This window comes from Cavenderia fasciculata (genome assembly GCF_000203815.1).
Source record: "Cavenderia fasciculata unplaced genomic scaffold Scf_ET2XIPL01COFD4-5, whole genome shotgun sequence".
In the NCBI taxonomy this organism is placed as follows: Eukaryota; Evosea; class Eumycetozoa; order Acytosteliales; family Cavenderiaceae; genus Cavenderia; species Cavenderia fasciculata.
In genome coordinates this window covers 1,105,413-1,117,415 of record NW_004457695.1, presented here as the reverse complement: position 1 = coordinate 1,117,415, position 12,003 = coordinate 1,105,413, and the positions used below count along the sequence as shown (strand labels likewise).

General features: G+C 26.1%; 6 protein-coding genes across 6 annotated transcripts; all 6 read right to left on the bottom strand.

Annotated features, from left to right (window-relative positions):
- Positions 1-40: 40 nt before the first annotated feature.
- On the bottom strand, positions 41-1,486 carry DFA_08038 (uncharacterized protein; the record flags this gene model as incomplete). The annotated part of the gene is made up of 3 exons (XM_004355488.1): positions 41-816; positions 887-1,255; positions 1,336-1,486. 3 exons carry the CDS (start codon positions 1,484-1,486, stop codon positions 41-43), a joined length of 1,296 nt encoding a protein of 431 aa, XP_004355541.1.
- A 67-nt stretch (positions 1,487-1,553) lies between these two features.
- DFA_08037 (uncharacterized protein) lies at positions 1,554-5,828 on the bottom strand (the record flags this gene model as incomplete). Its single annotated transcript, XM_004355487.1, has 11 exons — positions 1,554-2,326; positions 2,392-2,760; positions 2,904-3,037; positions 3,171-3,324; positions 3,543-3,767; positions 3,877-3,992; positions 4,060-4,111; positions 4,162-4,269; positions 4,549-5,157; positions 5,245-5,610; positions 5,678-5,828. The coding sequence occupies 11 exons, from the start codon at positions 5,826-5,828 to the stop codon at positions 1,554-1,556; spliced, it is 3,057 nt and encodes a 1,018-aa protein (XP_004355540.1).
- Positions 5,829-5,978: 150 nt separating this feature from the next.
- Positions 5,979-7,300, bottom strand: DFA_08036 (uncharacterized protein; the record flags this gene model as incomplete). Its single annotated transcript, XM_004355486.1, has 3 exons — positions 5,979-6,709; positions 6,790-7,161; positions 7,246-7,300. 3 exons carry the CDS (start codon positions 7,298-7,300, stop codon positions 5,979-5,981), a joined length of 1,158 nt encoding a protein of 385 aa, XP_004355539.1.
- A 162-nt stretch (positions 7,301-7,462) lies between these two features.
- Positions 7,463-8,925, bottom strand: DFA_08035 (uncharacterized protein; the record flags this gene model as incomplete). Its single annotated transcript, XM_004355485.1, has 3 exons — positions 7,463-8,256; positions 8,336-8,704; positions 8,823-8,925. The coding sequence occupies 3 exons, from the start codon at positions 8,923-8,925 to the stop codon at positions 7,463-7,465; spliced, it is 1,266 nt and encodes a 421-aa protein (XP_004355538.1).
- Positions 8,926-8,987: 62 nt separating this feature from the next.
- Positions 8,988-10,458, bottom strand: DFA_08034 (uncharacterized protein; the record flags this gene model as incomplete). Its single annotated transcript, XM_004355484.1, has 3 exons — positions 8,988-9,778; positions 9,850-10,224; positions 10,311-10,458. 3 exons carry the CDS (start codon positions 10,456-10,458, stop codon positions 8,988-8,990), a joined length of 1,314 nt encoding a protein of 437 aa, XP_004355537.1.
- Positions 10,459-10,562: 104 nt separating this feature from the next.
- Positions 10,563-11,928, bottom strand: DFA_08033 (uncharacterized protein; the record flags this gene model as incomplete). Its single annotated transcript, XM_004355483.1, has 3 exons — positions 10,563-11,263; positions 11,348-11,716; positions 11,787-11,928. The coding sequence occupies 3 exons, from the start codon at positions 11,926-11,928 to the stop codon at positions 10,563-10,565; spliced, it is 1,212 nt and encodes a 403-aa protein (XP_004355536.1).
- Positions 11,929-12,003: the final 75 nt, after the last annotated feature.

Sequence of the window (12,003 nt, the reverse complement as noted above, 5' to 3'; positions counted from 1 at the left end):
TTTTTTCTTCTTTTTTATTTATTTTTTTTTCTATTTTTTTTTAAAATTGATAATTTAAAATATCAGATTTATTATAAATAATATTTTGTTGATTTAAATTTTCAAAAAATCTATCATTTTGGTTGACAGGAGTTTGAAAACGTTGTTTAAAAGCTTTATAAAGTGGACCACTTGTTTTTTGATGAGCAATTAATTTATCTTGATAAAGACTTATTATCATTGAAATGATAGCAGATGAAATGTAATAAATCTTTCCTTTTGGTGAAAGTAGAAATGTAAAATAAAAAGACAATGATGATGCAAACAATGAACAAACCAAATATCTTGATAGTGTAGAATCTAATCGACGATAGATCCAATCTGAAAATAAATTATTTGAATAGATATTATCAACAAATAATGTAGTACCATTTAACCAACCTTGATAATATCCAAACGCATCAGATAAAGTTTCATAAAGTGTACCAATTGGTGGGAGACGTAATTCTTTTGGTAACCATAATCTAAATCTACCCATTTTATAATATTCCTCTATAAATGATTGATCCTCTAAAGGTAATGATTTAAAATGTCTATCCTTGTAAAGTATTTGAGAAACTTGTAGCCAATAATCTTGTAATTGTGAATATTCAGATTTAAATTGATTACCCAAATAAAATCCAACTATATCAATCATTCCAACACTTACAAATGATGGAATGGTCGATCTTTTCAAAGTCATTGTTCTCAATACCGCACATGCCAATCTATAACTTGATGGTGTTAAAGGATGATAATTAATAATGTGATAAAATAAATCAAAAGGTATATCTGAAACTAGAGTAGAAAAAATAAATAAATAAATAAATATAATTCTATTTTCTATTCTTTTTTTTTTACTTCTTACCAAAAGGTAAAATATGATTTAATAAATCAGTACAATCTAAAACTATATTATCATTATCCAAATGAGTATAAATTTGATGAATACTTTGTTCAGTTAGAGGTGCTTGATGACTATAACTAGATTCCCATATTTCCTCTGCACCTAGAATAATTCTCAACAACATCAATACTACATCTCTTTGACCCAATATTCTACACAACTTATTACTCTTTTCAGCCAATGTTGCCATATCTTTTATATCACTAGTTATCATGATTCTATTATTTGTTTGAATTTCATTATAAACATTTAAAATCTTTTCAATACCTTGATTATAAAATGATTCAATCTTTTTATCTTGATTATTTGGTATTATTCCATAAATTGGTACTAAAAAGAAAAAGAAAAAGTTAATCATCATCATTGAATATTAAAAGATATGATCATCATCTTTGATATACTCTACATACAATTGATTAAAAAAGGTAAAGCTAATGAACCAACAAACAATATCTTATCATATTTACTATATGTTCTTGATAGTATTGATTTTAAACCAATACTAATCAATTCTTTATATTTATCTATATCTATAGATAATGATAATGATATATCTGTCATCTCTCTTTGTGAATGAAAAAAAAGATCCCGTTATTCCTTTTTCCTTTGTATTTTTTAATTTTTTATTTTAAAATCGATAATTTAAAATATCTGATTTATTATTAATATTTATGATTTTAGTTGATTCAAAAAATCTATCATTTTGATTGACAGGAGTTTGAAAGCATTCTTTAAAAGATTTGTAAAGTGTACCACTTGTTTTTTGATTAGCAATTAATTTATCTTGGTAAAAACTTATTAGTATTGAAATGATACCAGACGAGATGTAAAAAATCTTTCCTTTACGTGGAAGAAGCATTGTAAAATAAAATGACAATGATGATGTAAACAATGAACATGTCAAGTATCTAACCAACGTAGAATCTAATCTACGATAGATAGTATCTGAAAATATACTATTTGAAAAGATATAATCAACCAATATTGTAGTACCATTTAACCAACCTTGATAATATCCAAACACATCAGTTATGGTTTCATGTAATGTACCAATTGGTGGGAGGCGTAATTCTTTTGGAATCCATGATTTAAATCTACCTTTTTTATAATATTCCTCTATCAATGATTGATAGACTAGTGGTAATTGTTCAAAATGTTCATCCTTGTATAGTACTCGTGCAATTTGTACCCAATAATCACGTAATTGTGAATATTCAGATTTGACCTCGTTTTGAAGATACACTCTAACAATATCAACCATACCAACTATTACAAATGGTGGAATCGTCTCTGGTTTCAATGTCATTGTTCTCAATACCGCCAAAGTCAATTTATAACTTGTTGGTGACAATGAATGATAATAAATTACTTTATAAAATAATTCAAATGGTATATCTTGGACTATAAAAAGAATAATAATTTAATAAATAAATAAATAAATAGATAGAGTCTATTTTTTTACATACGAAAAGGTAAAATATTATTTAATAAATCAGTACAATCTAAAACCATATTATCATTCTCCAAATGAGTATAAATTTGATGAATAGTATATTCAGATAGAGGTGCTTGATGACTATAACCATTTTCCCAAATTTGGTTTGCACCTAGAATGATTCTCAACAACATGAATACTATATCTCTCTGAGCCAGTATTCTACACAATTTGTTATTCTTTTCAGTCAATGTTGCCATATCTCTAATATCTTGAGTTACCACTATCCTATGATTTGTTTCAATTTCACTATAAACATTTAGGATCTTTTCAATACCATGATTATAAAATGATTCAATCCTTTTATCTTGATTGTTTGGTAATATTCCATAAATTGGTACTAAATAGATAGAGAGAAGGAAAAAAGAAAAAAGTTAATAAAAGGATTCAAAAGACTATTATTGGTATATTCATATATTACATTACAATTAACTAAAAAAGGTAAAGCTATTGAACCAACAAATAGAATCTTATCATATTTACTATATGTTGTTGATAGTATTGATTTTAATCCAATACTAATCAATTCTTTATATTTATCTATAGATAAAGATGATATATCTTCTGTCATCTCTCTTGACTCTAAAAAATGAAATGAGTGCACATGATCATCTTTACTTTATGATGATGAAAATATCTCTCGGGGTTTTTATTTTATTCTTTTTAATTTTTTTACTTTTAAAAAGGATAATCTAAAATATCTGATTTATTATTAATAATATTTTGTTGATTGTCAAAATTGATTGATACCTATAAAGGGTTGTTGATGTGACACACCATGCAATGTAATATATCTTTCCTTTTGGTGGAAGTATAAATGTGAAACAGAGTGCCAATGTTGATACATGCATTGAACAATCCAAGTTTCTTGAAATGGTAGAATCTAATCGTCCAAGGATAGTATCTTCATAGATATTATCAACAAATAATGCAGTACCATTGAACCAACCTTATATCCAATACCTTTAGATACCACTTCAAATATTGTACCAATTGGATTGATACGTAATTCTTTTGGAAGAAACATTAATTTAAATCTATCTACCCATTTTTAATATTGCACTACAAATGATTGATCCGATAATGCCAATGATTTAAAAAAATGTTTGTCATTGTATATACTTTTGGCAATTTGTAACCAATAATCGAGTAGCAATGTATACTCGGATTTGAATTGATTGGTTAAATAAAATCTAACAATTTTAATCATTCCAACATTGATAAATGGTTGAATCGTTTCAGGTTTCAAAATCATTGATTTAAATACTGTACATGTCAATTTATAACCCGTTGGTAATTTTAATTGACGATAAATGGTTTTATAAATGATATCACTATATTCTATAACTAAAGATATAAAAAAAAAAAAAAAATAAATAATTATAAATAAATAAATTATTATAAATAAATTTATCTTTTCTATTTTCTATTTTCCATATTTCTATTCCACAATTACCATTTAACCAAGGAAAGATATGATTTAATAAATTAGTACAACATGACATGATTGAATGATTATCAATAGTAGTATATAATAGATGAATACTATGTCCAGATAGAGGTACTTGTTGACTATAAATACTTTCATAAATTTGATTTGCACCGATAATGAATCATTATCCAACAACATCTGTACTACCTTTGTTTTCTGTGCCAATATTCTACACAATTGTTTGGTAATATATCAGAAACTAAAAAAAAATAAAATAAAAAGTTAATCATCATCTCTTGTTATAATTACAATTGATTAAAAAAGGTATAGCTAATGAACCAACAAACAATATCTTATCATATTTACTATACGATTGTATTGATTTTAAACCAATACTAATCAATTCTTTATATTTATCTATAATAAAGAATTTAAAAAAATGAAATGAAAAAGAATCATCCATCGATCGATCATGATGAAAGAATATAATTATCTTTTTTTTATTTTATTTAAATATTTTTTTATTTTAAAATTGATGATTTAAAATATCAGATTTATGTTTAATAATTATTTGATTGGTAGTTTCAAAATTGATTTGATCATCTTGTAGTTTTGGAATATGAAATCGTTGTTGGAAATATTTGTAAAGTTGACCACATATTCTTTGACGACTGACTAGTTTCTCGTGCAAACTACAAATAGCCAGTGAAGTGACAGCTGATGCAATGTAATAAATCTTTCCTTTGGGTGGGAGTAGAAATGTGAAATAGAGTGAAAATGATGATGCAAATATCGAACAATATAGGTATCTTGATAGTGTAGAATCTAATCGTCGATAGATCCAATCTGAAAATGTATTATTTGCAATGATATTATCAACCAATAAACCAGTCTTGTTTACCCAACCAAGATAATACCCAAATCCATCGGACACTATTTCATACAACATATTATGAGGTGGTACACGAAAATCTTGTGGTAACCATAATTTAAATCTACCCATTTCATAGTATTCCTCTACAAATCGTCGATCTTCTACCAACAATGATCTAAAAAGTTTACGATCTTTGTAAATGATCCGAGCAATTTGTAACCAATAGTCTCGTAACAATGAATATTCAGATTTGAGTTCATAGCTGATATAGAGTCTAACTATATTCAACATTCCATCATTGATAAATGGTAGTATAGTCTCTTTTCTCAATGTCATTGTTTTCAATGCTGCACATGTCAATTGATAACTTGATGGTGATGTTACATAAAAACTAATTACTTTAAAAAATAATTCATATGGTATATCTTGAACTAAAAAAAAAAGAGAGAAAGAAAAAATAAATATATATGTAATTCTATTTTCTATCTATCTATCTATCTATTTCTTTTTCTTCTTACCAAAAGGTAAAATATGATTTAATAAATCAGTACAATCAATCATTATATTATCATTTTCCAAACGATTATATAATTGTACAGTGGCTTCTTCAGATAGAGGTATTTGATGACTATAACTAGTTTCCCATATTTCCTCGGCGCCGTTAATGATCCCCAACAACATCTGTACTACCTCTCTCTTTGCCAATATTCTACACAACTTGTTACACTTTTCAGCAATGTTTGCCATTTCTCTTATATCTTGCGATTCTACCATATAATCAGCACTAATTTCGTCATATGCAAGTGTAATCTTTTCAATTGCACTTTCATAAAATGATTCAACCCTTTTATCTCTTTCATTTGGTACTATTCCATAAATTGGTACTAAAAAGGAAAAAAGAAGCGAATAAGTAAGTTAATCATCATCATCATCATCATGTGATTTACATACAATTGACTAAAAAAGGTAAAGCTAATGAACCAACAAACAATATCTTATCATATTTACTATATGTTCTTGATAGTATTGATTTTACACCAACACTAATCAATTCTTTATATTTATCTATAGATAAAGATGATAGAGATAATATATCTGTCATATCGATAAAGTGTAAACAAAAGAATGAAAAAACTGGTCGATTGTCATTCACATTCTTATTCTTTTTTGTTAAAATATCTAGATTTTTGACACGGAATCACTTCCGGTCTATCCATTTTTCTCATATATATCTATTTTTTGAAGACTTTTTCTATTTTATTTGATCTTTTTGATGAGGAGTTTGATAACGTTGTTGGAATGATTTGTAAAGGGGACCACTTAATCTTTGAAATTTGACTTGTCTTTCTCTAAAACTATAAATGGCCATTAATGTTATGGTCGAAGCAAGTATATAAATCTTTCCGTTGGTAGATGAAAGAAGGAATGAGAAATAGAGTAACATTGATGATACGAATATTGAACATGCCAAGTATCTTGAAAATGTAGATTCTAATCGTCGATAGATTCCATCTGAAAATATAGTATTTGAATAGAAATGACCTACTATAAATCCAGTCATGTTTAACCAACCAAAATAATATCCAAACGCATCAGTTACTATTTTAAATAGCATATTATGAGGTGGTAGACGTATTTCTTTTGGCAACCATAATTTAAATCTACCTTTTTTATAATATTCCTCGATAAATGCCATATTATCTTGATCTTTAGACAATGATGATTTAAATTGATATTGTCGATCTTTGTATATTATTCTAGAAATTTGTAACCAATAATCTTCCAATTGTGAATACTCTGATTTCATTTGATTATCTAAATAAAATCTAACCATTCTAATCATTCCAACGTTGATAAATGGTTGAATCGTATGCTGTTTCAATGTCATTGTTTTTAATATTGCACATGCCAATCTATAACTTGTTGGTGATTCTGGATGAAAATTAATTGCTTTATATAATAAATCATATGGTGTATCTTTGACTATAAATAAAAAAAAAAAAAGATACAAATAAATATAAATAAAAATAATTTTTCTATTTTCTATTTCTTTTTTAACCTACCAAAAGGTAAAATACTATTTAATAAATCGGTACAATCCGACATTAAAGATTCGGTATCAAATATAGTATATAAACGATAAACAGATTGATTTGATAGAGGTAATCGATGACTATAACTATTTTCCCATATTTCCTCTGCACGCATAATAATATTCAACAACATCAATACTACATCTCTCTGAGCCAATATTCTACACAATTTGTTTGACATTTCAGCAAATGTTGCCATATCTCTAATATCTTGATTCTCCATTATTATTGTATTTTTTGTTTCAATTTGTTGACAAACATTTCTAATCTTTTCAATACCATGACTGTAAAATGATTCAATCCTTGTATCTCGATTGTTTGGTACTATTCCATAAATTGGTACTAAATAGATAGAGAGAGGAAAAAAGAAAAAAAGTTAATTAGAATCGATCTTTTGATATTAAAACTTTTTTGATTTATATTTACAATTGACTAGAAAAGGTAAAGCTATTGAACCTACAAATAGTATCTTACTTAACATATTTTGAGTGATAGTATTGGTTTTAAACCTATACTAAATTTATCTATAGATAAAGAATGATATTATAGATGAAAAAGAAAAATGATCGTGCATTAGTAAAATTAATTTCTTAAAAGTTTCCATTTATTATTATAAATTTCCGATTTTCTTTTTTCTTACCTTTTAAAATTGATAATCTAAAATATCAGATTTATTATTAATAATCATTGTATGATTATTTTCAAAAAATAAATCATCATTTTGATGAGGCGTTTGATAAAGTTGTTGAAAAGATTTGTAAAGACGACCATTTGCTTTTAAACGAGATACTAGAGTGTCTTGATAACTAGAAATGACTGCTGATATTAGAGTGGAAACAATGTAAAAAATCTTTCCTTTGGTTGGAAGAAGGAATATATAGTATAACATCAATGATGATGCATAGAATGAACAAAAAAGGTATTTAGCCAAGGTTGAATCTAATCGTCCAAGGATAGTATTTGAAAATAGATTATGCGAATAGATGTTACCAACAAATAATGCAGTTGTATTTAACCAACCTGTATAATATCCAATACCACCAGAAATGATTGTAAATAACATATTATGAGGTGGTACACGTAATTCTTTTGTTGGAAGAATCCATAATTTAAATCTTCCATTTTCATAGTATTCATCTATAAATGATTGATCTTGTACTGATGATTTAAAATGATGTTTATAATATTCCTTATCTTTGTATATTATTTTGGTAATTTGTAACCAATAATCTTCCAATTGTGAATACTCTGATTTGAATTGATTGTCTAAATAAAATCTAACCATTCTAATCATACCAACTTTGATAAATGGTTGAATGGTTTCAGGTTTCAATGTCATTGTTCTCAATACTACACATGTCAATCTATAACTTGTTGGTGATAATGAATTAGAATAAATGATTCGATACAATAAATCAAAAGGTATATCATCTTTTACTATTGTAAAAAGAATAAATAAATAAATAAATAAATATATATATTTTCTATTTCTATTTTTCTATATATTTCTTCTTACCATAGGGTAAAATATGATTTAATAAATTAATACAATCCATCATTATATTATCTTTTTCAAAACGAGTATATAAATGATGGGTGGCTAGTTTAGATAGAGGTGATCGATGACTAATACGATTGTTCCATATTCCCTCTGCACCAGCCATAATTCTCAACAACATCACTACTACACCTCTATGAGCCAATCTTTTACACAACTTGTTTGACTTTTCAGCAAATACTGCCATCTCTTTGATATCTTGAGTTATCGTTATTCTATTATTTGTTTCCATTTCATTATAAACCATCATAATCTTTTCAATACCCTTTTTATAAAATGTTTCAATCCTTTTATTAGGATTATTTGGTAATATTTCATAGAATAGTACTAAATAGAGAGAAAATAGTAAGTTTTTGTATCCAATACAAAGTTTGATTTACTACATTACAATTCAATAAAAAAGGTACAGCAATTGAACCAACAAATAGTATCTTATCATATTTACTAAATGTTGATGTTGATAGTGATAGTATTGATTTTAAACCAATACTAATCAATTCTTTATATTTATCTATATCTATAGATAAAGATATTATATCTTCTGTCATCTTAATGAATAAATAATGAAATGAAATTTATTTCACTACTCTCTTTTGTTTTTTTTTTTTTCTTATTTAAAATGATAATTTAAAATATCTGATTTATTATTAATAATATTATTTTGATTTTGATTTTGATTTGTGATTAATTCTATTTCATCGTTATGATATTGTTTAGTTTGATAATATTTTTGAAAAGATTTATAAATCTTTCCACTTAATCTTTGATGATTGACGTGTTGCTCGTGAAAACTATACAAGACCATTGTTGTTAGAGCCGATGCAATGCAATATATCTTTCCTTTGGGTTGAAGAATAAATATTAAATAAAGTGACAATGATGATGCAAATATTGAACATCCCAAATATCTCGTCAACGTAGAATCTAATCGTCTATAAATATCCTCTGAAAATAGATTATTTGAATAGATTTGATCAACCAATAAACCAGTCTTGTTTACCCAACCAAAATAATAACCAAATGCATCGGTTATTGTTTCATATAACATACTATGAGGTGGTAGACGTAATTCTTCTGGTAACCATAATTTAAATCTACCTTGGTCATAGTATTCATCTATAAATGATTGTTCATCTACTGTTGTTTTAAATTGATCACCAGCTTTATATATAATCCGAGCAAGTTGTAACCAATAATCTTGTAACAATGAATATTCATATTTGAATTGATTGTCTAAATAGTATTTAACAATACTAATAATATTGACATCTATAAATGGTTGAATCGTATCATGGTTCAATATCATTGTTCTCAATACTGAACATATCAATTGATAACTTGATGGTGATGTTAAATGATAATGAATTACTGTATAAAATAAATCAAATGGTATATCTGAAACTAGAGTAGAAAAAAAAAGAATAAATAAATAAATATTATCTTTTTTTCTTCTTCTATTTTTCTTTACATACCCCAAGGTAAAATATGATTTAATAAATCAGTTGAATGTAACATTATATTTTCAGTATCCAAACTAGTATATAATTGATGAATAGTTGCTTCAGTCAGAGGTAATCTATGACTATAACTATTTTCAAACATTTCCTCTGCACAAAAAATGATTCTTAACAACATCAATACCACATCTCTTTGACCCAATATTCTACACAACTTATTACTCTTTTCAGCAAAAGCTGCCATATCTTTTATATCTTGATTTTCAAAAATTGTATTGGTAGTTAGCGTTTCAACTTCTTCATAAACAATATTAATCTTTGCAATTGCATTATCATAAATTGTTTCAATCCTTTTATCTCGATTATTTGGTATTATTCCATAAATTGGTACTAAACATAGAAGAAGAAGAAGAAGAAGAAAAAAAGTAAGTTTTTTGAATCATCAAGATTTTTCATACTTTAAATACATTACATACAATTGACTAAAAAAGGTACAGCAATTGAACCAACAAACAATATCTTATCATATTTACTATATGTTCTTGATTGTATTGATTTCAAACCAATACTAATCAATTCTTTATATTTATCTATATCTATAGATAAAGATGATAAATCTTTCATATCTCTTGAAGATTGGATGAATGAAAAAAAAGACTGTCATCTTTACGTATTTCTATTTTTTATTTATTTTTTTCTAAAATTGATAATCCAAAATATCAGAACTATTAATCATGATTGTTCATTGAGTTATCAAGAGGAGTTTGATAATATTTTTTAAAAGCTTTGTAAATGGGACCACCCAATTTTTGATGATTGACAAGTCTTGCTTGGTAACTACAAATAGCCATTGACAAGACACTAGCCAAAGGATATAATATATTTTTGTTTCTGAAAACTGCCAAATACAGAGTCAACGATGAATAATAGGCTGAACACAACAAATATCTAGTCAGTGTAGAATCTAATCGTCGATAGATCCAATTAGAGAGATATGAATTTGTATTGATTTGATCCAATAATAATCCAGTTGCATTTAACCAACCAGTATAAAAACCAATACCATCGGTTACAATATCAAGCATTTTACCAAGACTATTGATTCTTAATTCTTTTGGAATCAATAATTTAAATCTACCCATTTTATAGTATTCATCTATCAATGATTGATCCAATAATGATATATTATCTTTGTCTTTACATATAATCTGAGTAATTTGTAACCAATAATCACGCAGCAATCGATATTCAGATTTGAATTCATTATCTAAATAGTATCTAGTAATAGTGATTATACCAACACTTATAAATGGTTGGATTGTTTCCGGCTTCAATATCATTGTTTTTAATATCGTACATGTTAATCTATAACTTGATGTTGCTAAAACATTCTTTTTAATTACATATATCAATCCTTCATATGGTATATCTTAGAAAATAGAAAATAATAAATATATGCTATGTGTCTTTTCTATTATTTTCTTTTTCTTCTTTTTCTTCTTTTTCTATTTACCATTTACCCAAGGTAAAATATGATTTAATAAATCAGTACAATCCAACATTAAAGATTCATTATCAAGAGTCGTATATATTTGATAGATAGTTTCTTCAGATAGAGGTAATTGACCATTATAACTTTGTCTCCATAAATCCTCTCCACTGAAAATGATACTTAACAACAGTTTCACTATCTCTCTCTTTGCCAATATTCTACACAACTTGTTGGATCTTTCAGCAAATTCTGCCAAATCTCTAATATCTCGACTATTTATATTTGATTCAACTTGTTGATAAACATTTATAATCTTTTCAATTGCACCATTATCATAAAATGATTCAATCCTTTGATCTCGATTATTTGGTAGTATTCCAAAATATGGTACTAAAAAGAGTAAGAGAGAGTGAGAAAGGTTTTCGACTATCACATCGCACATGTGATATACTCTACATACAATTGACTAAAAAAGGTAAAGCAATTGAACCAACAAACAATACCTTATCATATTTACTATATGTTGTTGATAGTATTGATTTCAAACCATCACTAATCAATTCTTTACATTTATCTATAGATAAAGATGATATATCTGTCATTTATCTCTATCAAAAAAAATGAAAATGAAAAATGAACATCACAATGCCATCATAGATATTTTAATTTCTTTTATT